Consider the following 25290-nt stretch of genomic DNA (forward strand, 5'->3'; position numbering starts at 1 on the left):
TAGGTCCTTCACCACATCGTCCATCCAGCGCTGCCTTGGTCGTCCAGTGGGGTGTTTGGTGTTTGGTTTCCCCTTAGTGCCATCTTCGCGTGTCTTCCATCAGGCATATGGGCTACATGGCCCACCCATTGTATTCTTTTGCTCTTTATCTTCTGTAGGATAGTTGGTTGTCGCATCAGAAGGTAGATTTCCTTGGTTTTTCCTCCTCCTCCAGTCTCCGTTATCTAAAAGTGGTCCCCATATCTTCCTCATTACTCTTCTTTCAAATATTGATAGTTTTTCCTTTTCTCATTTAGTCATGCTCCATGTTTCTGAACCGTACATTACTGCGGGGTGTTGCAGATTTTCATCTTAATGTTCACTGAGATCGATTTAAAGCCAACCTTCTCTCTGATGGAATACATGCATTTCATTCCCACTGCTATTCTTCCCTTAATGTCCATTTTTATGTTGTTGTCTGTGGTAAACCAAGATCGCAAGTATTTGAACTGGTGTACTCTCTTTAACCTCTTGCCATCTATGTCAACAAATTCTTCCTGCTCTTGTCTTCTTCCTAATTGCATGAATTCTGTTTTGTTTCTATTCACTTTGAGCCCTACCTTCTGTGCATAATTGTCTATTTTCTGGTACATTCCTTTCACCTCGTGCTTTGATTCATTTAGTAGCACTACGTCATCTGCATATGCGAGACAATTGAAGTTATCATCCATCTCTACTCCAACCCACTCCTGTTGCCTACACTCTTTTATTACTTTCTCTAAGATGGCACTGAACAGAACACTCTTACTTTTCATGTTGTTTTACTCCTTTAGTGCCGTACATTTCTCGAGATACGAAGTGAGAACAGTCACTAATTTTTACGTTAAACTGTGATATTTTTGCTTTCTGTTTGTCATTTTGTTTAAAATATTTTTCAACAGTTTTATGCCGAAACATACTACTTATGTAAAACTAAGTTATTTAAACCATTATCTCTTTGAAAATTGGATAAAAGCACAAACATGAACCCATGTTCATACATAGTAGTTATTACAATAATGACCATTTTTATTTGCACAACTTGATTTTCTGAAAGCAGTGAAAATCTCATTGCATATTTTTTAATATACCTTGTAATCTCAGTTTCTGGTTGCACGTTTCCAACTAATTTTATACCTATAAGATGTGGGGCTATGAAAAGAGTTTAAGAAGCTACATAATTTTGTAATTGATTGCTATAAAGATTGACTTATTCAGTTTTCATAAAGCTCTGGCTCTTTGTTAAAATGTATACAGCAGCCAATTAGAAATGCAGTGATTTAAATTTCATTAAAATACTTGGCGTCTTGTACACAGTTGTGCTGCTTGTTTGCTAGCGTGTAACAGAAGTGGTTTCTCCCAAGTAAGAAAAGTAGACATGTACCACTCTTCTTGTGTCCTTCTTATTTCCGTATGAATCTTACTCGATAAGGGTCCGAGACTAATGAGAAATGCCCAGGAATTGATTAATTGAGGTTTCTGTAAGCTACCCATTTCTCCCACGAACTCTGACTTTGTTACCTTCATTTCTCAGTTACCCTAGACACATAGTAAACATCATCAGTTTTATATTTCTCATTCATTTGAAATAAAATTCCTTTAACTCATTTAAGAACATTCATGGAGGTGCTAGCCAGTACACAGACATGCTGGCCAATACCTACCTTGAGCAAGCAAAATGTGTAATTCTGCTAATAGACACACATAAAAGTGATATATTTTCAAGCTTTCAGAAGTTTCCTGCTTGGAGAGGATAGAGGGATAGATTGGGGAAGGCTAAAAAGGAGGACAGGCCAGTCAGATCCGAGGGTGAGACTCTTTTTGCACCAAACCTCTGTTCTCAGTCATTTAATGTTCTAAAAACAACTGAACACAATAAAAGGAGATGCTTTTCTTAGTAATATGTGCTGCCTACCTTGCTCGTTAACACTCGGGCACCCAGACTTTGCCTGCACCCTCAAATGCCCAGAGGAGTCATTTTGACCCCTACCATTTAAAAAACGTTTTCTGAACTATTATTTGAAATTTTAAGCATTTATTATATTTTAATGTTGACAAGATCTGTAGCCACTTCAGATATAAAGTTCTGAGTAAAAAGAACATACACAAATTATTATTTATTGACATATAAACAAATTTCACTGAAGCTGGTAACACCCAAACAGGTGTAAGCAAGTGACAGGCTTTTCTTTGCTCAAAATTCATAAAAAATTGAACTTTTCATGTGTACAGAAATTTCAGCTACTTCATTGTTTTACGCAATTGACACATTTGTGTTCAGTTTTCTTTGTACATTTTCCACAAACCCATGGTCTTACAAACACTGCACTTGGAAATAGTTCTATTACATTTGCAGAATTTGAGAACTTGACATTTATGGCGCTTCTGTGGCATTTCGTCTTCATCTTCATTTTCATTCTTTTTATATCTGTCTGTGCAAGGAAAGTGACTCTTCACATACGCAGAGCGTAGTTCATCTGCAGGATGCTGAATAAAATGTCTTCTTTTGATCTTCTTCCCAGTAACAGCCCTAAATACTACATACGCATTTATTCCTGCTAGGTCAAGGATACTGTAGGAGTGCACTGGCCATCTTCTTGAGGAAGCCTTGACTGAATACTGTCTCACCATTTTGTCTACTATATCAACCCCAAATTTTGTTTTTGGTAATAACATACTGTTTATGGAGTTTTTTTTCTCATTTGTATTTATGGTAACACTAAGATGAAGGCAAGACATTACTAGCACACTTTTTGATTTCTTTCCTTGATAGACTGTCAAGGAGATATCATCATGTTTTAAAACTTTTGTGGATTACAAAGGACTCTTGAAGGACTTCAGATAATGTGGTATTTCTCCTCTTGCTCTATTTACTTTTCCTACAATGGAGATTGATTTTTCTTCCAATTTTTTGGCTAATTTGAGTGAAGTGAAGTGTTTGTCTGTTGTGACATTTCTGTCTCTGCCCAGAAATGGTTCCATAAGACGCATCACTACATCATCTGAAACCCATCTGTCCTGGGATCGTGCAGAATCCTTACCAAGATAAGGGAAACCATTGAGTATATACTTGCTTTCAACATCTACAGCTAAGCAGTATTTTTGCCTATACTTGTCAGGCTTTGAAGCCATGAATTGTGTGAACCGGCACCTAGTTTTACTTGGGAAGAGCTGATCATCTATTGTTATGTCATTTCCAACTTTGTAACACATTGTACAGTTTTCTATGAATTTGTTCCAGACAGCAGAAACCAGTGCAAACTTATCATATTGTAATCGTACAGAGCGTGCAAACTTCTCGTGGAACCTCGGGAATCTCATAATTTCACAGAATATATTTCTACTCGTGGTTTCCACACAAAATTGTATGCCCCAGGAATCTGACCATAAGCTGTGAAGGTCTGTACTTCAGCAACCACTCACATCACAAGCATAAATAATTGCAATAAATGCTTCTAGTTCTTCCGTGGTCATTGACCAGGTGTCATTTTTTAGTACTCTGTGTGCCTCTGTTATAGTACATTTCAAGATATGTTTGATTATAGAATTGTCTATGAACAAGTGCCAAGCACTTGATACAAGTTCATCACTTACATTTCTTTTTGCATGTGGTGTGGATCCAGGAGATTCTCTCAAAATATTGTGATTAGGAAGATACCCGCCTTGTGAATTAGGCACTGCTTCTATCCAGACTGTTCCATTAGGAGCAACTTCTTTATGTCTTTCGTCAGACAATGAGAAGCAGTCACTTGTTCTACACTCCAAGGAACGGGATTATCTCCTCTCATGTTACATGATTCTTCTTTACTTATAAAGCATGAATAATAGAACAAATGTAAGAAAGCCACCATAAAATCTAGATTAAGTACAGTAACATTATATGTAGATAAGAATACGATGATTATAAATTAGCAGCAATAATAATAATATACTTACTAGACTGTAAACTTTCATTATCTGTATATGAAGAATCAGAATTATTAGTATTAGATGATTCGTCTTCTCTCCATGTCTGCGGTAAAAACCCTTCCTCTTCATCGTTGGTAAAAAATTTCGCCACCATCTAAATCACACTCCATAACTCTTTGTAATGCTACAAAAATCTCTCCATTTCTTAAATACTATTTCCCATTCATTTCAGTCTTCAGCTTATAAGCACCTTTCTTACAAGGTTATGACGAACAATGGTGAACCAAGTTCATTGTTGTCATTTCATATTGCAATAATATGAACGAAAGTAAATTATTACTCTACAGAGTAAAGTAGCCGAGGCTGAAGAATGTATTAGATAAGTGTATGGCATAATTATAAACAAAATTATAGATTTTTTCTAAAGGGGTCAATATGACACTTTTGGGAGTGAAAGGTAAAACAGGAAAAAAGTTATAATCAATTACGCAAAATTCACTGTTTTTTAATATAATGAAAGTACATGCCAAATAAATAAACATCATGAAAGTAAACGTTGCTTGAATCATTCTTCAAAACATAGCTAGCACTTAAAAACCGAAAAGGATCATTTTGGCCCCTCTGGGCATTCGAGCGTTAATCAATCAAATACAAATACATTTATAATTTATAATTGTAACACTGAAGACGAGGGTAGACAAAGCTGAAAGGGAACGTGTAAGAGAGAGTAGGCTGTAGATGGTACATTGGTAAGCACAATGCCAGCTTTACTCCTCTCTCTTCCCTTATCTCTGGACTGAAACTGGCACATTGCTTACTATTACCAATGTATCATCTCTGACCTAACCTCTCTGAGGCCTCCATTCATCTTTGTCTACCCTAGTCTTCGCTACATGTGGGTCCCTAACATCCTGTGGTCTGAATTACCTGCCCTTCCATTTTCGCCTTAGCCAACCTATTCCTCTCTCCTCCTAGAGGAAGGAACTGTTAGCTCCTGTTGGGGCCTAGTAGCTAAATGATACTGTCAGTCTAGCCCAATATCCCCAGTAGCACAACATATACACTATGTGATCAAAAGTATCCAGGCACCCCCAAAAACATACGTTTTTCATATTAGGTGCATTGTGCTGCCACCTACTGCCAAGTACTCCATATTGGCGACCTCAGTAGTGATTAGACATCACAAGAGAGCAGAACGGGGCGCTCTGTGGAACTCACAGACTTTGAACGTGGTCAGGTGATCGGGTGTCACTTGTGTCATACGTCTGTTCATGAGATTTCCACACTCCTAAACCTCCCTAGGTCCACTGTTTCTGATGTGATAGTGAAGTGGAAACATGAAGGGACACATATAGCACAAAACCTACAGGCCAACCGTGACTGCTAACTGACAGAGACCGCCAACAGTTGAAGAGGGTCATAATGTGTAATAGGCAGACATCAATCCAAACCATCACACAGAAATTCCAAACTGCATCAGGATCCACTGCAAGTACTATGACAGGTAGGCAGGAGGTGAGAAAACTTGGATTTCATGGTCGAGCGGCTGCTCATAAACCACACACCACACCGGTAAATGCCAAACGACACCTCGCTTGGTGTAAGGAGTGTAAACATTGGTCGATTGAACAGTGGAAAAACATCGTGTGGAGTGACGAATCACAGCACACAATGTGGCAGTCCGATGACAGGGTGTGGGTATGGCAAATGCCTGGTGAACGTCATATGCCAGCATGTGTAGTGCCAACAGTAAAATTCGGAGGTAGTGGTGTTATGGTGTGGTCGTGTTTTTCATGTAGGGGACTTGCACCCCTTGTTGTTTTGCATGGCACTATCACAGCACAGGCCTGCATTGATGTTTTAAGCATCTTCTTGCTTCCTATTGTTGAAGAGCAATTTGGGGGTGGCGATTGCATCTTTCAACATGATCGAGCACCTGTTCATAATGCACGGCCTGTGGCGGAGTGGTTACGTGACAATAACTAATGTCCCCTAATAACTGGCCTGCACAGAGACTTGATCTGAATCCTGTAGAACACCTTTGGAATATTTTGGAATGCTGACTTCGTACTAGGCCTCACCGTCCAACTTCAGTGCCTCTCCTCAGTGCAGCACTCTGTGAAGAATGGGCTGTCATTCCCCAAAAAACCTTCCAGCACCTGATTGAATGTATGCCTAAAAGAGTGGAAGCTGTCATCAAGGCTAAGGGTGGGCTAACACTATATTGAATTCCTGTATTACCGATGGAGGGTGCCATGAACTTGTTAGTCATTTTCAGTCAGGTGTCTGGATACTTCTGATCACATGTGTATTTCTTGCTACGTTTCACTTCAGGGTGGCAGTATATGCGCATACGCAAATATCTAAATATGTAATTGCTTGACAGGGTGGCACTAGAAAGTACGAGGTCCGTTCATAAAATTCGAGAACATTTGTTATTTTGCACCAATGTTGTTTTAGAGTGATATGCATTTGACATCCCTGCATACACCTGTGCTTAATGTGTAACTGCTGGAAGTTTCATTTTTGTATATCTGTTAGTTATTGTTCAGTGCACTGTTGAGTAGAACATTGTATCACACAGTCTGTAAATTTCGATATGGCAGAATTAGAGGAACAGTGCATCTGAATCAAATTTTATGTGAAACCCAAGATAATCTTTACAGAGAAACACCAAATGTTGCAAGAAGCCTTTGGTGATGAGTGCTTCAGCTGTTCTCAGCATTATGAATGGTTCACACAGTTTAAAAATGGTCGGATAGAAGCTAAAGATGACTCTTATTCAGTACATTTCTGGCCGTTTCTCTCTGATCAATGGCTCTTGCATCACAATAACGCACCTGCATGTTCATTCCTATTTGGTGCATGACTATTACACAAAAACAAAGATCATTGTGCTGCTTCATCTTCCGTACTCTGCTGATCTGTTCCCTGCAGACTCTTTTATTTCTGAATTTGAAAACCCCATGGAAAGGATGAAGATTTGCAACAAGAGAGGAGATAAATGAAAATTTGCTGATGCGACTTTATGGAATCCAGCAAGGTACCAAGACTGCTTCTGGAAGTAGAAACAGTGTTCAGAGCTCTGTATCAGTTGCAGAGAAGAGTATTTTGAAGTAGACCATGCACAATAAGTAAAGGGTAAGCGGAAAAATTTTGTGGGCAAAGTTCTGGAGTTGTCTGAACAGTCCTCATAAATGTGACAACATGTTTTAAAAACATAAGTATCATTGATTACACTGAATATTTGTACAGTATATGTACTTAACTTTGTGGTGTGATCTGTGACACTTGAAGTCCTATATCTGATATTTCCCAGGCCATCACATCCACTCCTGGTACTGCTGATACCCTCAAAAAGAACTGGGAGTACATCTCTTACCATTTAGTACTATCCTGGTCTCGAGTGTCTTAATCACCTACTTTGAAAACTCCGTGACTTCGTAAAATCAGGGCCTGAAATGAGGTGAATTCTGCCTGACATTATGCCCATCACACCTAGTTACATCACCCTCCCAATCTCTGCTATATTCTGGTCTGGCCCTATGCTCCTTCTGCACCCATTTCCCTACTCTGTGGCTCCTAGCCTGTGATCGTCCCTGCTGTAAGATTTGCCCAATGCACCCTCCTTTCACCATATATACCACCCCTGTAAGTGGCAAAACATACATGTAATATCAAAGGGAGAGCTGCCAGCATTAAGTGAACACTGTTCGACCTTCTATAGTGGTGTGACTACCACCAACTTTCAGTTAGGATTAATGGGATGGCAACACAGTCTTGGCCTCGGTGCCTGTTTCACTCAAAGTGCCTTCTGGATTCTCCCACCTGATGTCAGTTTCTGAGAACTCCGCATATGTGAACTGTTGTTACATGTCATGTTCTTGGTTCTTGTCATCCACTTGGCCTAAATTTGCATTAATTTCTTTGCCCTCAGCATTTCTTTTCAGTAAGTATTCCTTTTATTTGCTCCCTCTTAGTGTAGCATATCTTTTATTTTCTGATCTGTTTGTTTTTCACTGCCCCTCCCACCACCTCACCTGTATACATGTATAATGTACTTAGCTTTCTGCTCTTATTAACTCTTGCACAGTGTTTGGCAGTAATTTCTGTCTTGTTTATGGGCACCATCTTTCATCTTTAAGCTCCTAGATTTTCAAATCTTGAGATGCAGTCCTGAACAATCACTCTTTCCTTCTCATCCCGTATGTTAAGTCTCCCCTGACCTGAGGCTGGGGGCAAGTTTTCCAAATTGTTCCCATATCCTAAACATTGCCAGTCTTTTCCTTCATCTCTCTTCCTTCCTCTTGAACCCTTTGCCAGAAGAATGAGCCATTGACTCTGAAAGATTGCACATTTCTATATCTTTTGTATGTACTTTCTCCTGTCGACACTTGCTTAGTAGATTTTTTATCCATCCAGTTATATTTTCAACAACTGAATATAAATAATTTTTGTGTCTCTGGCAGTCTATGAGTTAGTCTCTTGGATTGAAATTAACTTGCTGATACCAGTAGTTGAGTTTCTTTTTTACTCTGCATGGCAGCTGGCAACTGGCAACACTGTCAGCTGATGGATGTGACATATTAATAGACATGTTGCGGAAGCAGAAATTAATCCTGATTGTGTGGGTGCCATTGGAAGTTATTTGTTCAGAATGGGGAGGCACCCGGAAAGCTGTGCTCTTATGTTTGTGTGGTGGCAACCTCTCATGTTGCTTAGCATCTTGTGGGCTTTGTACACAGCAGCTCTGAAAGCTAGGAAGTGTATCTCTTTCACTTTTATGGTTGGACCAGTACTGCACAGAAGCTGAAAAGTTCATGTAGTAAAATGTCATCAGCTGGTGGATGAATGACTTCTTGTTACATCTCCACTTTCACTTTTGTGTGGGTGTGTGGGCAGTACTGACCATTTCCCCATCCTGAAGGAAAGTGATGACTGTAATTCTCTCTTGTAACTATTAGTTTTCTGTGTTGAATTGTGCTTGGACACAATCTTGTAATCAAACAGGTCTTCCTGCCTATTTACTTGCAGTACGTACATTTGTTTATGTTGAGGATCAACTACTGATTCCTTCATCGAGTGATCGTGCTGTGCACTCTGTCCAGAAATTTTCTACACATTCTTGGTGTCTCATTTTCCATTATTTGACAGCACTATCTGCAATCTGTCTTAGGGGGCCTTCCATGTTAGCTGCCAGGTGATTTGGCTCTGTTAAGAAAGATATATTGCATTCTATCTGCTAAAGAGTTATTAACCCAGTCACAATGCTTGTCTGATATTCTGTAAGCTTGTGTTTTGTTTAGTAAGTGACAGGTGGGTGTGCGTAACTAGAAATTTTCGAAGACGAAGGTACCTCGAGAATGACGGTACACTTACGAGCGCGGTGCCGGACTCGTTGCAGACGTACGTGTACCTGTGCTTCCTGGAGAGGAACGTGCTGTATCCGGTGCTGGTGGTGAGCGCGCTGACTGCGGACGCACCGCGACTGGCGGACAATGCGGGTGCCGGCTGGGGCGCACTGCTGGCAGCCGTCTGCGGCCTCAAGTGCCTGCGCTGTGCCTTTTCTGATACGGGCAATCAGTACCTCGTCCTCGCCTTCGCCGTCCTCCTCTTCCAGATAGACTTCGCCGCCGCCTCGCAGACCTTCATTGTCGACTACTTCTTCGTCGGTATAGTGTTCAGCAAAGTCTACGAGTTCCTCCTCAAGGTCAGTCAGTGGTCTGCATGTACGGAATTTCAGTTTTTTTTTTTTTTTAAAAAAAAAAAAAAAAAAAAGAGAGAGAACAAATGGCCGCCGAGGAAGGATCTTTGGTGTTTGAGATAATGTTCAGACAAATTTCTCTCTGACTAACTTTTGACCTGTGTGCTTGGCTAAGGCCAGACGACTACTAACTTTCAATAACTTGATATTATACATAACTCTTGTAACAAACTTTATTACAGTGTCGTCGATTATTCTTCATTACTAACTCATCAAATAGTGTATATACCTGTAAATTACATTCTACAATCATAGTATCTGTAGTTGTGGTGGCCTCCTGGTTGTGGTTTCACAATGGCCGATAGGACCTCTGAAACAGGATTCCAACAAACTACCAATGGTAGCTATTGTCCTACATTTAATTACTAAAAATAACTCTGAATGTAATTTTTTCAAGCTGTACTTCATTATACAGTTCTCTGACATCACATGTGGTGGCTTTGATGTGTGAAAATTTGTACCCCCATGTTGGCTTCTTTTGATGCGTATCCACTGGTGCTGGCTGTTGCTACTGTACCACTGCAACTCACTGCCAAGCAGCCCTGGGCTGTAGGGTACCCACCAGGTGGCCGTATTGCACTGCATTTGTGCCTTGTTACATCAGGTATACCTTTTGTTCCATGGATTTGTAATGACTAGACCCTCTGGAATATAGAACATGTCATAAAACAAGAGTACATAATTTATAATTACAAACGAAGATAGACGCTAATGCTCCTTCCAGACATCACAAGTGAAGTTGTTCTTGTGAATGTGGAATATGTCAAAAAAATCACAAATATATTTTCCTTTAAGAAGTAATTACAAATTTGTCCTGAAACATGTAGATGTCTGTACCTGTGATAATTTTTGGACCATTATAGCCACATATCATGTAAAAGAAAAGCAGTGCAGAACACTCATATACATTGATCTCATTACTACATTAATTAAGTGCAGAAGTCATATTTTATGCAGTGCTACGATTATGTGATATTATTGATATTATACACATAAATAGGTTCCACTAAGAAATTTGTCAGTGGAGTAGCAGAAACTGGCCACTAATAAATCATTTAGGCACCTCTTAAAATGAACTTTATTAGTAGCAAAACTTTTAACGGTTGCCAGCAAGTTATTGAAAATGAGTGTTCCTGAGTAATAGGCAAAACTTTGGGACCAAAGTAACTAACTTTACATCCCTATGATGGTTATTCGTATTTCTAATTTTCATTCCATGAACTTGTTAATTTGAAAGAGAGAACATATTTTTGGAGCCGTGAAGAAAGACATTTGTGGCAGTCGATTTACTTCAGACAAAGAGGTGCATGCGTGAGTACAATCGTGATTCCGTAGGCGACCACAAAACATTTTTCTGTGAAGGGATTGACTGACTTGTCTCACAGTGAGTTCAATGTATTAACAATTATGGCAATTACTTTTGAAATAATAAAGCATTTACTTACTTTTTCCATCTGTATCATTTTCATTTTACTGTCCCTTATATCTCTGCATGAATGGTAGTAGGACTGTGGATAGGATGTTCATTTCTGAACACAGTGATTAGCTGTCTTCATAATTACTTAAAGTTGCTTACTTTGGCCCAGAAATGTGTCATCTGTTACTCAGGAACACACATATGCTAGCAACAACTAAAAGTTATGCTGCTAATAAAGTTCATTTTAAGAGGCGCCTAAATGATTTATTAGTGGCCAGCATCTCCTACTCCATTGACAGTGGAGGGGGGACATACAGTTCAGTTATGCCATTCTGGCATGATGTTGGCGTATGTGGGAGGAGGGGGGTGTTCTCCTTTGCAACTGGTTCCTGGGGAGCAGGGGAATGGGATCATAGGGTTAGGGATGAATGATGATACGGTGAGAGGAAGCTATTTGCCCAAAAAGAGATTTTTTTTTGGGGGGGAGGGGGAGGGAGGTACAAGGCAGGGAAGGGGTAATGCTTGTCAGTGGAGGCTTGTCAGTGGAGGCTTAATAAGATCTTCAGCATACTGTCAAGGGATTTCTGGCCACTGCAGGTACTCCATGCTCAGGTTGCCAGAATAAATACAGAAGTTATTGACTGGACTGTAGAGAGAATGATCAAGAACATCAGGAATGAACACTACTGGCCATTAAAATTGCTACACCAAGAAGAAATGCAGATGATAAGTGGCTATTCATTGGACAAATATATTATACTAGAACTGACATGTGATTACATTTTCACGCAATTTGGTTGCATAGATCATCACAAATCAGTACCCAGAACAACCACCTCTGGCCGTAATAACGGCCTTGATACGCCTGGGCATTGAGTCAAACAGAGCTTGGATGGCGTGTACAGGTACAGCTGCCCATGCAGCTTCAACACGATACCACAGTTCATCAAGAGTAGTGACTGGCGTATTGTGACGAGCCACTTGCTCGGCCACCATTGACCAGACGTTTTCAATAATTGGTGAGAGATCTGGAGAATGTGCTGGCCAGGGCAGCAGTCGAACATTCTCTGTATCCAGAAAGGCCCGTACAGGGCCTGCAACATGCGGTCATGCATTATCTTGCTGAAATGTAGGGTTTCGCAGGGATCGAATGAAGGGTAGAGCCACGGGTCGTGACACACCTGAAATGTAATGTCCACTGTTCAAAGTGCCGTCAATGCAAACAAGAGGTGACCGGGACATGTAACCAATGGCACCCCATACCATCACGCTGGGTGATAAGCCAGTATGGCGATGACGAATAGACACTTCCAATGTGCGTTCACCGCGATATCGCCAAACACAGAGGCGACCATCATGATGCTGTAAACAGAACCTGGATTCATCCAAAAAAATGACGTTTTGCCGTTCGTGCACCCAGGTTCGTCGTTGAGTACACCATCGCAGGCGCTCCTGTCTGTGATGCAGCGTCAAGGGTAACTGCAGCCATGGTCTCCGAGCTGATAGTCCATGCTGCTGCAAATGTCATCGAACTGTTCGTGCAGATGGTTGTTGTCTTGCAAAGGTCCCCATCTGTTGACTCAGGGATCGAGACGCGGCTGCACAATCCGTTACAGCCATGTGGATAAGATGCCTGTCATCTCGACTGCTAGTGATACGAGACCGTTGGGATCCAGCCCGGCCTTCCGTATTACCCTCGTGAACCCACCTATTCCATATTCTGCTAACGGTCATTGGATCTCGACCAGCGCAAGCAGCACTGTTGCGATACAATAAACCGCAATCACGATAGGCTACAGTCCGACCCTTATCAAAGTTGGAAATATGATGGTACGTATTTCTCCTCCTTACACGAGGCATCACAACAACGTTTCACCAGGCAACGCCGGTCAACTGCTGTTTGTGTATGAGAAATCAGTTGGAAACTTTGCTCGTGTCAGCACGTTGTAGGTGTTGCCACTGGCACCAACCTCGTGTGAATGCTCTGAAAAGCTAATCATTTGCATATCACAGCATTTTCTTCCTATCGGTCAAATTTAGTGTCTGTTGCGTGTCATCTTCGTGGTTTAGCAATTTTAATGGCCAGTAGTGTATTTAAAGGCAAGTGACAGCAGGGATAAATGCACATGGACGGACAAGAAGCTCACACGTGTCCAGTAACGACGTTCCTCTGAGGATGAATGAAAGTTTGACAACAGAAAAGACAAATATGTATTCTTTTATGTTCTTGTGTTTTTACTTAACAGTTCATTGTGGGTATGAGTGGTAAACATCGTTGTATTTTAAAAAATATTCTTATTACATCTGTGTATACTTCTAGCCGAATGTACACTTCCCTTTTTTCTCCTTTAACAGGTGCAGTTTGTGGTGACGTACATCGCTCCTTGGCAGATCACATGGGGATCGGCATTCCACGCCTTTGCACAGCCGTTCTCGGTGCCCCACTCTGCCATGCTGTTCGCCCAGGCAGCCCTGTCTGCCCTGGTGTCGGCACCTCTCAATCCGTTCCTCGGCTCAGCAGTCTTTCTCGCCTCTTACGCTAGGCCGGTCAAGTTCTGGGAGCGCGACTACAAGACGCGGCGTGCCGACCACAGCAACACGCGGCTCGCGGCACACCTGCTGGAGCACCGCAGTCTGGGTGCCGACGACAACAACCTCAACTCCATCTTCTACGAGCACCTCACCCGTTCTCTGCAGCGCTCGCTCTGTGGAGACCTCATTCTCGGTATGCTCTGTGTGGTACAGCAAGTTCTGAAGTTAATCAGTATCTCTTACAATAACAGCAACCACTCAAAATTTGACATCTCCTTTTATATTTCTTTCTTTGAAATAATTACAGTGATGATTCAGGTGCGAATACAGATGCGACTCGGCATTTTTCACTTTTTCGAACATTGCCAGAGGTGAAGGAAGTGAAAGTGACATTTAAAATCGTAATAGTGATCTTTTAGCAGCCAGTAAAAAGAGATAGCTGTACTCTAGGCATGTTTTTGAGAAACTGTTGAGTAAAGGGGAAGTTCATTCTGTTTGCCATCTCTTTCCCTTCTGTCCTCCTCCTTCCCCCCCCCCCCCCCCCCCCCCCCCCTCTCTTCTTCCCTTCATATTCCTTTTCCACCCTTCCCCTCCATCAGGTGTTTGGTAATCCTAGAGCCTACATCTAGCACGTGTTGCTGTCATTATTGTTGTTGCTGCCGATTGGTTCATTGGAGCTCTCTGTACTATAGAATACTGCACAATTCTCTTCACTTCTGAATAACTGCTGTGACGCAAATCCATTTGAACCTGTTTACTGTGTTCATCCCTAAGTCTCCCTCTGCAATTTTTACTGCCCACGTTCTCTCCGTTACCAAACTGATGATTGCTCAATGCCTTAAGATGGGTCTTACCACCTAGTACCTGTTATCCCATTCTTAATCACCTTTATGATGCTCTCTTTGTGAACAGGAGTTCAGGGGAGATAATTTTATCTTTTTATGTTATGTCTGATGATGAAATCGTGTGTAGTGCCATCTTGATCATTTTTTTACTGTCACATCCTTAAATACGTGGACTACATATGCTTTAGAACAGCGACAGCTGAGAACTCTGCAGGCCTGCACATCCCTTGTGACTGACTGCACGCTCCCCACTACCACACCACACCACACTGCCTGAGTGGAAAGATAGAAACTGTGGGCGCTGTGCATTAAATGGCAATGTAGTCGTGTGAGGAATGTTAAACGTCTTTTGTCAGGCATAGTTTTGTATTATTCTTTGTCAGAAACTTCAAATGTCTGAAGCCCTGTAGAACTCATCTTGAAAGTGATATTATATTGTTGCTGACTGTTGGTCAGAATACACCTACAAAAATAAAAATAAAAGCTAATTTGCAACTACATTACAACAGCAGCATTGAGCGTACCACATTGTTGTTTGTAAAATCCTTACAAATTTCGAGCAAAATCAAATGATGGAAATTCTGAGGCGGAGTAACAGTAATATGGAAGTGATAGTTTGCTGCTCACCATGTAGAGGAAATGTTGAGTTGCAGGAAGGTGCAGTGAAAAAGAACACTAGAAATATTCCTCTATGGAATAATTTCTTCCTCAGATATGGAAAACCCATATAAACATTCGCACAAGTGCAGCTCTCTCTCTCTCTCTCTCTCTCTCTCTCTCTCTCTCTCTCTCTCTCTCTCTCTCTCTCAGGGTACAAAAACAAGAAGTCTCTATAGCATGTCTTTAGGGGTGGAATAAATGTTTCTTTCATGAGCTGCTAGAATTAAATTTTATTATCTAAAACTGCTCTACCAACACTGCAGTGGCTACATTTCTCAACAACATAGGTTACAAATAAGACAAATTTTCACTGTTATTTAGTTATTTTTGATTTGCTGAAGACGCGTTAAAATTTGTATCTGACACAAATAGTTTGCACGCAGCATATGCAGACAGTTTTGTTGTTTTTTGCCACTCAGGTTGCCCATCTTTAACCAACACATTTTCGCCTTTTTTCACACCAGATCTCCAGTTGCTTTCTAGTTCACCTTTATCTCTCCCCATACATTTTCATTTCAGCCTCATGTTACACTTTCCACCTTCTAATACCATGTCACCTTCCCAACACCCCCACAACGACCCCATTAATTTTTATTTACATTTCCTCCGTAAACATGCCTTCGCCCTAGCCAGGTTACGCTCCCATATTTTATTTTCTCAGGCTTGTCTGACATTTGGCATTACCCTCAAAGGCCTCACACTTAAAGTTCCCATCTCTGGCTGCAACCCTTCTTTCCATCAGTCCTTATACCAGTTCCAAACTGAACAATCCATTGCCCTCACCCACCTAATCCTTCACCTACACATAAACTCAGCCAATGAACACACCCGTCAACTCCTATCCTTAATAAAAGTCCTCAATCTTTCCTCTCCCGCATCCACACCTGTTCAAAGCATCCTCCTACAGGCCAACCGCAAATTAGAACAGCATGCCACCCTCCACCTCAAAAAATTATCCAATCTCCTGGTTTCCCACCTCTGGAAAGGCAACTCACTCACCCTTCACAACCTTTCCAGCAAACCTCAACCTCCTCTCATTGCACACAACCCCAGTCTCACCGATCTACTCAATCTCCCACTTCCAGCTCCACTCCCTCCAAAACCTCAAAATTCCAATCAACGCAATCTGGAACTACAACACCCCAATTCAGTAGTTAACCTTTCCTCCAAACCTCTCTCCCAATCCGAAACCTCTGTCCTATCCAAAGGCCTCACCTTCAGTCCCACTCCCAGATTCAACCAAACAGCCCTCGTCAAAGATTTACTGTCCTACACTCATACTCTCTGCTGGAAATATCACTTTGCCACGAAGAAAAATGATCCTAATCCTACTCCTAATGATCCAACTCCCCAAGACACTATCCAAATTGAACCCTGCCTGGAACAGTTCCGTCCTCCGTCACAGCGGGACCCAACTCCTCTTCTTCAAAATCACCCTCTCCAAACCTTCCAGGAATTTCTGACTTCCAGCCTTGCTTCTCAATCCTTCTTAAAAAACCTTAATCCTACTCCCAACATCACCACTGCTTAAACCCAAGCTACCCGTGATCTGAAGGCTGAGGGACTGCGTCAGCTTTCAGACAACACCACATACAAAGTTTGCCAAGGTAATCCCATTCCTGAGATCCAGGCGGAGCTTCAAGGAATCCTCAGAACCTTAGGCCCCCTACAAAACCTTTCACCTGACTCCATCAACCTCCTAACCCCACCAACACCCCGCACCCCTACCTTCTACCTTCTTCCTAAAATTCACAAACCCAGTCATCCTGGCCGCCCCATTGTAGCTGGTTACCAAGCCCCCACAGAACGTATCTCTGCCTACGTAGATCAACACCTTCAACCCATTGCATACAGTCTCCCATCCTTCATCAAAGACACCAACCACTTTCTCGAACGCCTGGAATCCTTACCCAATCTATTACCCCCGGAGACCATCCTTGTAACCATTGATGCCACTTCCTTATACACAAATATTCCGCACGTCCAGGGCCTCGCTGCGATGGAGCACTTCCTTTCACGCCGATCACCTGCCACCCCACCTAAAACCTCTTTCCTCATTACCTTAGCCAGCTTCATCCTGACCCACAACTTCTTCACTTTTGAAGGCCAGACATACCAACAATTAAAGGGAACAGCCATGGGTACCAGGATGGCCCCCTCGTACGCCAACCTATTCATGGGTCGCTTAGAGGAAGCCTTCTTGGTTACCCAGGCCTGCCAACCCAAAGTTTGGTACAGATTTATTGATGACATCTTCATGATCTGGACTCACCGTGAAGAAGAACTCCAGAATTTCCTCTCCAACCTCAAATCCTTTGGTTCCATCAGATTCGCCTGGTCCTACCCCAAATCCCATGCCACTTTCCTTGACGTTGACCTCCATCTGTCCAATGGCCAGCTTCACACATCCGTCCACATCAAACCCACCAACAAGCAACAGTACCTCCATTGTGACAGCTGCCACCCATTCCACATCAAACGGTCCCTTCCCTACAGCCTAGGCCTTCTTGGCAAACGAATCTGCTCCAGTCCGGAATCCCTAAACCATTACACCAACAACCTGACAACAGCTTTCGCATCCCGCAACTACCCTTCCGACATGGTACAGAAGCAAATAACCAGAGCCACTTCCTAGTCCCCTCAAACCCAGAACCTCCCACAGAAGAACCACGAAAGTGCCCCACTTGTGACAGGATACTTTCCGGGACTGGATCAGACTCTGAATGTGGCTCTCCAGCAGGGATACGACTTCCTCAAATCCTGCCCTGAAATGAGATCCATCCTTCATGAAATCCTCCCCACTCCACCAAGAGTGTCTTTCCGCCGTCCACCTAACCTTCGTAACCTCTTAGTTCATCCCTATGAAATCCCCAAATGACCTTCCTTACCCTCTGGCTCCTACCCTTGTAACCACGCCCGGTGTACAACCTGTCCAATGCACCCTCCCACCACCACCTACTCCAGTCCTGTAACCCGGAAGGTGTACATGATCAAAGGCAGAGCCACATGTGAAAGCACCCACGTGATTTACCAACTGACCTGCCTACACTGTTAAGCTTTCTATGTGGGAATGACCAGCAACAATCTGTCCATTCGCATGAATGGACACAGGCAGACAGTGTTTGTTGGTAATGAGGATCACCCTGTGGCTAAACATGCCTAGGTTTCCCGGCCAGCACATCTTGGCACAGTGTTACACCGTCCGGGTTATCTGGATACTTCCCACTGACACCAACCTGTCAGAACTCCGGAGATGGGAACTTGCCCTTCAGTATATCCTCTCTTCTCGTCATCCGCCAGGCCTCAACCTCCGCTAATTTCAAGTTGCCGCTGCTCATACCTCACCTGTCTTTCAACAACATCTTTGCCTCTGTACTTCCGCCTCGACTGACATCTCTGCCTAAACTCTTTGCCTTTACAAATGTCTGCTTGTGTCTGTGTATGTGCGGATGGATATGTGTGTGTGTGCGAGTGTATACCTGTCCTTTTTTCCCCCTAAGGTAAGTCTTTCCGCTCCCGGGATTGGAATGACTCCTTACCCTCTCCCTTAAAACCCACATCCTTTCGTCTTTCCCTCTCCTTCCCTCTTTCCTGACAAAGCAACCATTGGTTGCGAAAGCTAGAATTTTGTGTGTATGTATGTGTTTGTTTGTGTTTCTATCGACCTGCCAGTGCTTTCGTATGGTAAATTATTTAACAGTTACATTGCAGACCCATACACATTCCCTGATACACTTACACATGGAATAACTTATCTGAAACCTAAAGATCAAGCAGACACAGCAAACCCAGCCAAATATCGCCCCGTAACATGCCTACCAACAATATACAAAATATTAACTTCAGTCATTACACAGAAATTATTGACACATACAACACAGAACAAAATTATAAATGAAGAACAAAAAGGCTGTTGCAAAAAAGCACGAGGATGTAAAGAGCAACTGATGATAGATGCAGAGGTGGCATATCAAGCTAAAACTAAACAAAGTTCGTTACACTACGTATACATTGATTACCAAAAAGCTTTTGATAGTGTACCCCACTCAGGGTCATTCCATGTCAAGTCACCCAGGCCTTGACACCAACCATGTCAGATTTTGATGAAACTTGGTACAATTACTTCTTTTATCATCCTGAAAGCACTTGTAAAATTTTTTTGCTCTTTCTCTGATAGTTTTTTTTTAATGAATTTTTAAAGTTTTTAGATTTGGTGTTGTTTCAGTAGTCGGAAATCTTAACTTAAACGTGTCCTCACAACTAAAAAAATTTGTATATTAAAGAATACTCAAGATATAAGTATGAAATTTTGGAATAAGTTTGTGTATTATATCTAAATGTTAAAAAAATTACCATAAAGATATATTAAAACCTTTCAAATGAATAAAAATTTAAAAGTTTTTTTTTTAGCTAACGGATGTTCAGTTTTACAAAAACTGCAATATCTAGAGTCTCAGACCTGACAGAAAGCTCAAATTTGTTTTAAAATACTCTTAATTGTATGGGCTATTAGATAAAAGAATAATTATGTTGGCTTTTTAACCTGTTTAATAGTTATTTAATTTTTAAAATAATATTAATTATATTTTAAAAATTAAAAGTACCAAGTGACTTAGACACCGAAAATAAGTTTTTGTCTTCTTCAAGTAACAATGTACGCTTGGATTTTGTTTTGTTGCTCCTGTGTTTTGAAGTAAAAAATTATTACAGTGTTAAATAGTGCTTGGATAGTATTTTATTAAGTTTATTCGAACTTTCAGTAAGTACTGTTACTTAGTTTACAGAGATTCTTTTCCAATATCCTATAAAAGTAACCAGAACAGTAATCAGACCAAAAGTGAAATCAGTATGTCAGATATTCAAACCTGTAGCGTAGGGTTATTTAAAAAATCTGACTGTTTCCAAACGACCTACACACCTTCAAAAAAGTTACAGCCGGTATCTGAATTGAGCGAGGAAGAAAAAGATTTGATCCACTTACGATCTGGAATTAATCTGTGTGAATTTAAGAATATATGTTCATACCACAGCTACTACTCTTTAAACGTTTTTGAAAAGTATCAAACAACATGTGTAGACCCACTAAAAAAACACAAAAAGCCCATCAAAAAATCATTGAGAAGTGTAGGCTTGGATCTTTCTAAACAATTACTGACAAAAAATATTAGCATAAAACCTGAACAAAAGTTTTGCTCAACATGCTGTAACTTTTGTGACGAAAAATTAAGAGTTGAAGTCAATGAAAGTGAAACAGATGAAGTCATGGTTGAATTAGAATCACAGGAATCCAGAAATGAATCCCTCGTACAAACAAACATTGCTCTTGATAATTTAGGTTTAACACCGATAAAGCTTCATGGCTTGTCACAACAAAGTAAAGGGTCTTATTTTAAAAGGAAGGTTAGCAGTATTGAAAAGACTGCAAAAAAGGCGGTTTCAAAAGCATTAAAATATGATGCACCAAGTTCTGATGATGTCGAAGAAGATACAAGTGTGGTTGAGAAAGCAAAGGATTTTGATGTAATGATTTCTCTTATGAAAGAGAAGATTTCATCTGTTGGGAGGTCTAGAAAAATCCAGATTATGACCTTGGCTCCAGATTCTCGGAGTCAAAATAAAGTGATGAAAGAATTTAATGTAAGTGAGTACATGGTGCGACAAGCTAGAAAGCTAAAATCTGAAAAGGGTATTTTGGAAACTCCTGGTCCAAAAAAAGGTAAAACTCTTTCTGAAAATACAGTAAGACCTGTAACAGATTTTTATGAAAAGGATGAAAGTTCCAGAGTGCTACCTGGAACAAAAGACAAAGTAAATGTTCAAAAAAATGTGTACATGCAAAAAAGACTCATTTTGTGTAACTTGAGAGAACTCTATTATTCTTTCTAATGGGAGAATCCCGAGGTAGAAGTAGGATTTTCAAAATTTTGTTTCTTGAGACCTAAATGGTGTATCCTTGCTGGTGCTGCAGGCACACACACTGTATGTGTATGCAGTATCCACCAGAATGTTAAACTATTACTGGATGCTAATCTTATAAAGACCTAATTAAGATGCTTGTGTGCAACACGGAAAACCAAAACTGCATGCTACGTCATTGCGACAGCTGTACTGCAAGTACTGCACTAACTGAGTACTTATCTGAAAAACTAAGTGAAGATTATGATTTAGAAGAAGAAATTGTAATCAGTCAGTGGGTTAACACAGACAGGGCAGAAATGATCAAACAGTCCATCAGTGTTGAAGACTACATTTCTTTATTGGTTAGGTCATTGGAAAAGCTCACCCCGCACTCGTTTATAGCAAAATCCCAATCAGCAGCCTTTAAAAGATTGAAGGAAGACCCACCACCCAAAACAGCAATTATTGTGATGGGTTTCAGTGAAAATTATTCCTTTGTTATACAAAATGAGATCCAAAGTTACCACTGGAATAGAGGTGGTTGTACTCTACACCCAGTTGGAGTTTTTCTAAGAAATGAGGAAAACAATGTTTTTGTTTCCAACCACTGTTTTATTAGTGATGACCAAGAACATGACACTGGTTTTGTTAACTTTGTACAAAAAGAAATTACAAAGTGGCTGTCATTACATCATACTGACATTGACTCAGTTCACTACTTTACATATGGTTGTGCTGGGCAGTACAAAAATAGAAACAGTTTTAAAAATTTGACTGAACACTTGAGAGACTTTAATTTGAAGGCCCAACACACTTTTTTTGCAGCAAGTCAGGGGAAGTCAATTTGTGATGGCCTAGGAGGAACTATTAAAAGAATTTTAAGGAAAGCTAGTCTACAGCTTTCAGACAAAGAACAAATAATGACAGTAATCGATGTGTGTTCATTTTCACTTTATTGACAAAAAAGAAGCTGATTTGCTACAGTTAAAACTAGAAAACCGTTTTTCAGCAACCCGAACCATTCCTGGAACAACAAGTTTTCATAACTTCAAACCACTTCCAACAAAAAACCTTGAAATTAGAAGGACTGCAAATAGTGTAAAACCCTCCTTACTCTTTTCTTTCCATTCATCTTCTGATTGGGTTCGTGTTGAACCATCCATAAATAGCTATGTGGCTGTAAATTATGATGGTAACTGGTACTTTGGACTGGTAAAAACAATATTCAATGATGAAGGTGCAGAAATTCTATTTCTACATCCTTCAGGACCAGCTGCATCATTTTATTGGCCTGAAAGAGAAGATTCTTGCATAGTGCCTTTGGAGCACATAGTCTGTGTAGTAGACGCACCTCAATCAAGCGGCACTGGAAGAATGTATTACTTCAATAAAGACTGTATCAAAAGAACTGAAAGCTCTTGGATGAAGGGGAAAAACAAGTTCAATCAGCATTAATGTTTATTAAAAAGACAAAATTACTCAAAAAATTCAATGTTTCAAGCAATCAGTTGGGTTATACATAAGTGTCATAAGTACACTATATTTGTACATAATTCTAATGTAATCTACTATAATTAATAAACATGTTAAAAAGCCATCATTATTTTTGTTTTATCAAGTAGCCTATATGTTTAAGAGTAAATTAAAACAAATTTGAGCATTCTATCAGGTCTGAGACTCTAGATATTGCAATTCTTATAAAACAAAACATCCGTTAAAAAAAGAAAAGAAAAAATTACATATATATATTTTTTTTTCATGTAAAATATTAATATATTTTAATAGTATCATTTTTATCTTCAAATATGTATAATAAATAAACTTGCTGCAAAAATTCATGATGTTATCTAGAAGAGTTTTTAAGATAAGCAATTTTAAAGTTTTGAATACAAATTAAATTTACCATTTCGGAAGGTTCGGAAAACGCAAAACATAAAAACTTAAAAAATTTATAAAAAAAAACTATAAGAGATACAGCAAAAAAATTTTGCAGGTGTTGTCAGGATAGTATTAGAACCATTTGAGCCAAATTTCATGAAAATCTAAGGAGGTGGGTGTAAAATTTATTTTTTATTGGGTGATTTGATGTGGAATGACCCCTCATGGTTACTACAGATATTGGAAATATACAAAGTAGATCCTAAATTGATACAGTTCCTACACATAGTAATGAAAAATTGGAAAACCACACTTAATATCCAAATAAATTCAAATATCATCACATCACAGCCAATACAGATTAAGCGTGGAATATACCAAGGAGACTCATTAAGTGCTTTCTGGTTCTGCCTTGCTCTGAACCCACTATCCAACATGCTAAATAATGCAAATTATGGATACAATATTACTGGAACATACCCACACAAAATCACGCATTTGCTATACATGGATGATCTAAAACTACTGGCAGCAACAAATCAACAACTCAACCAATTACTAAAGATAACAGAAGTATTCAGAAATGATATAAATATGGCTTTTGGAACAGACAAATGTAAGAAAAATAGCATAGTCAAGGGAGAACACACTAAACAAGAAGATTACATAATGGATAACCACAGCGACTGCATAGAAGCAATGGAAAAAACAGATGCCTATAAATATCTAGGATACAGACAAAAAATAGGAATAGATAATACAAATATTAAAGAAGAACTAAAAGAAAAATATAGACAAAGACTAACAAAAATACTGAAAACAGAATTGACAGCAAGAAACAAGACAAAAGCTATAAATACTTATGCTATACCAATATTGACCTACTCATTTGGAGTAGTGAAATGGAGTAACACAGACCTAGAAGCACTCAATACACTTACACGATCACAATGCCTCAAATATAGAATACATCACATACATTCAGCAACAGAAAGATTCACATTAAGCAGAAAGGAAGGAGGAAGGGGATTCATCGACATAAAAAACCTACATTATGGACAGGTAGACAATTTAAGAAAATTCTTTCTAGAACGCGCAGAAACTAGCAAAATACACAAAGCAATCACTCATATAAATACATCGGCTACACCACTGCAATTTCATAACCACTTCTACAACCCTTTAGATCACATAATATCAACAGATATGAAGAAAGTAAATTGGAAAAAGAAAACACTACATGGCAAGCACCCGTATCATCTAACACAGCCACACATCGATCAAGACGCATCAAATGCATGGCTAAGAAAAGGCAATATATACAGTGAGACGGAAGGATTCATGATTGCAATACAGGATCAAACAATAAACACCAGATATTACAGCAAGCATATTATTAAAGACCCCAATACCACAGCAGATAAATGCAGACTTTGCAAACAACAAATAGAAACAGTAGATCACATAACAAGCGGATGTACAATACTAGCAAATACAGAATACCCCAGAAGACATGACAATGTAGCAAAAATAATACATCAACAGCTTGCCTTACAACGTAAACTTATAAAGCAACACGTTCCCACATACAAGTATGTACCACAAAATATACTGGAGAATGATGAATACAAATTATACTGGAACAGAACCATTATAACAGATAAAACAACACCACATAACAAACCTGACATCATACTCACCAATAAAAAGAAGAAATTAACACAACTAATCGAAATATCCATACCCAATGCAACAAATATACAAAAGAAAACAGGAGAAAAAATTGAAAAATACATCCAACTGGCTGAGGAAGTCAAGGACATGTGGCATCAGGATAAAGTTGACATTATACCAATTATACTATCAACTACAGGAGTCATACCACACAATATCCACCAGTACATCAACGCAATACAGCTACATCCAAACTTATATACACAACTACAGAAATCAGTAATTATTGATACATGTTCAATTACCCGAAAGTTCCTAAATGCAATATAACACATACCGTACAGTTAAAAGGAAATGACGCTTGATCAAGGTCCGCGTCACTTTCCAATTTTAACCAGACTTAACGTCTGAGAAAGTAAAGAAATCATAATAATAATAATAATAATAATTTTTCACGCCTACATTGATCGAAACATTGTTATCACTTTTTCAGCATCATTATGGAGACGTGGAAACTCATACCAGAAAAACTTTGTAGAAGATGCACAGGGGTGCTCTCAGATGTAATGGCAAAGACTTTCAAATGCAGCTCAGTAACAGATGTTTTGCAGCGTCCTGAAAAACTGTCCCTGCCTTTTGAAACCACAATGAATTCTTCAAAATTCACACCCTTTCTTTAAAACTGCCAGAGAGCT

At 40.0% G+C, this 25290-nt stretch overlaps 1 protein-coding gene across 1 annotated transcript in view; it reads left to right on the forward strand.

Annotated features, from left to right (window-relative positions):
* Positions 1–25290, forward strand: part of LOC124551265 (pecanex-like protein 1) — a 292683-nt gene that overhangs the window by 198532 nt on the left and 68861 nt on the right. Inside the window, exons 22-23 of the mRNA XM_047126263.1 lie at positions 9332–9637; positions 13464–13833. Coding sequence (XP_046982219.1) covers positions 9332–9637; positions 13464–13833 — 676 coding nt within the window. The remainder of the gene's footprint in view (positions 1–9331; positions 9638–13463; positions 13834–25290) is intronic.

Source organism: Schistocerca americana, chromosome 9 (assembly GCF_021461395.2).
Source record: "Schistocerca americana isolate TAMUIC-IGC-003095 chromosome 9, iqSchAmer2.1, whole genome shotgun sequence".
Lineage (NCBI taxonomy): Eukaryota > Metazoa > Arthropoda > Insecta > Orthoptera > Acrididae > Schistocerca > Schistocerca americana.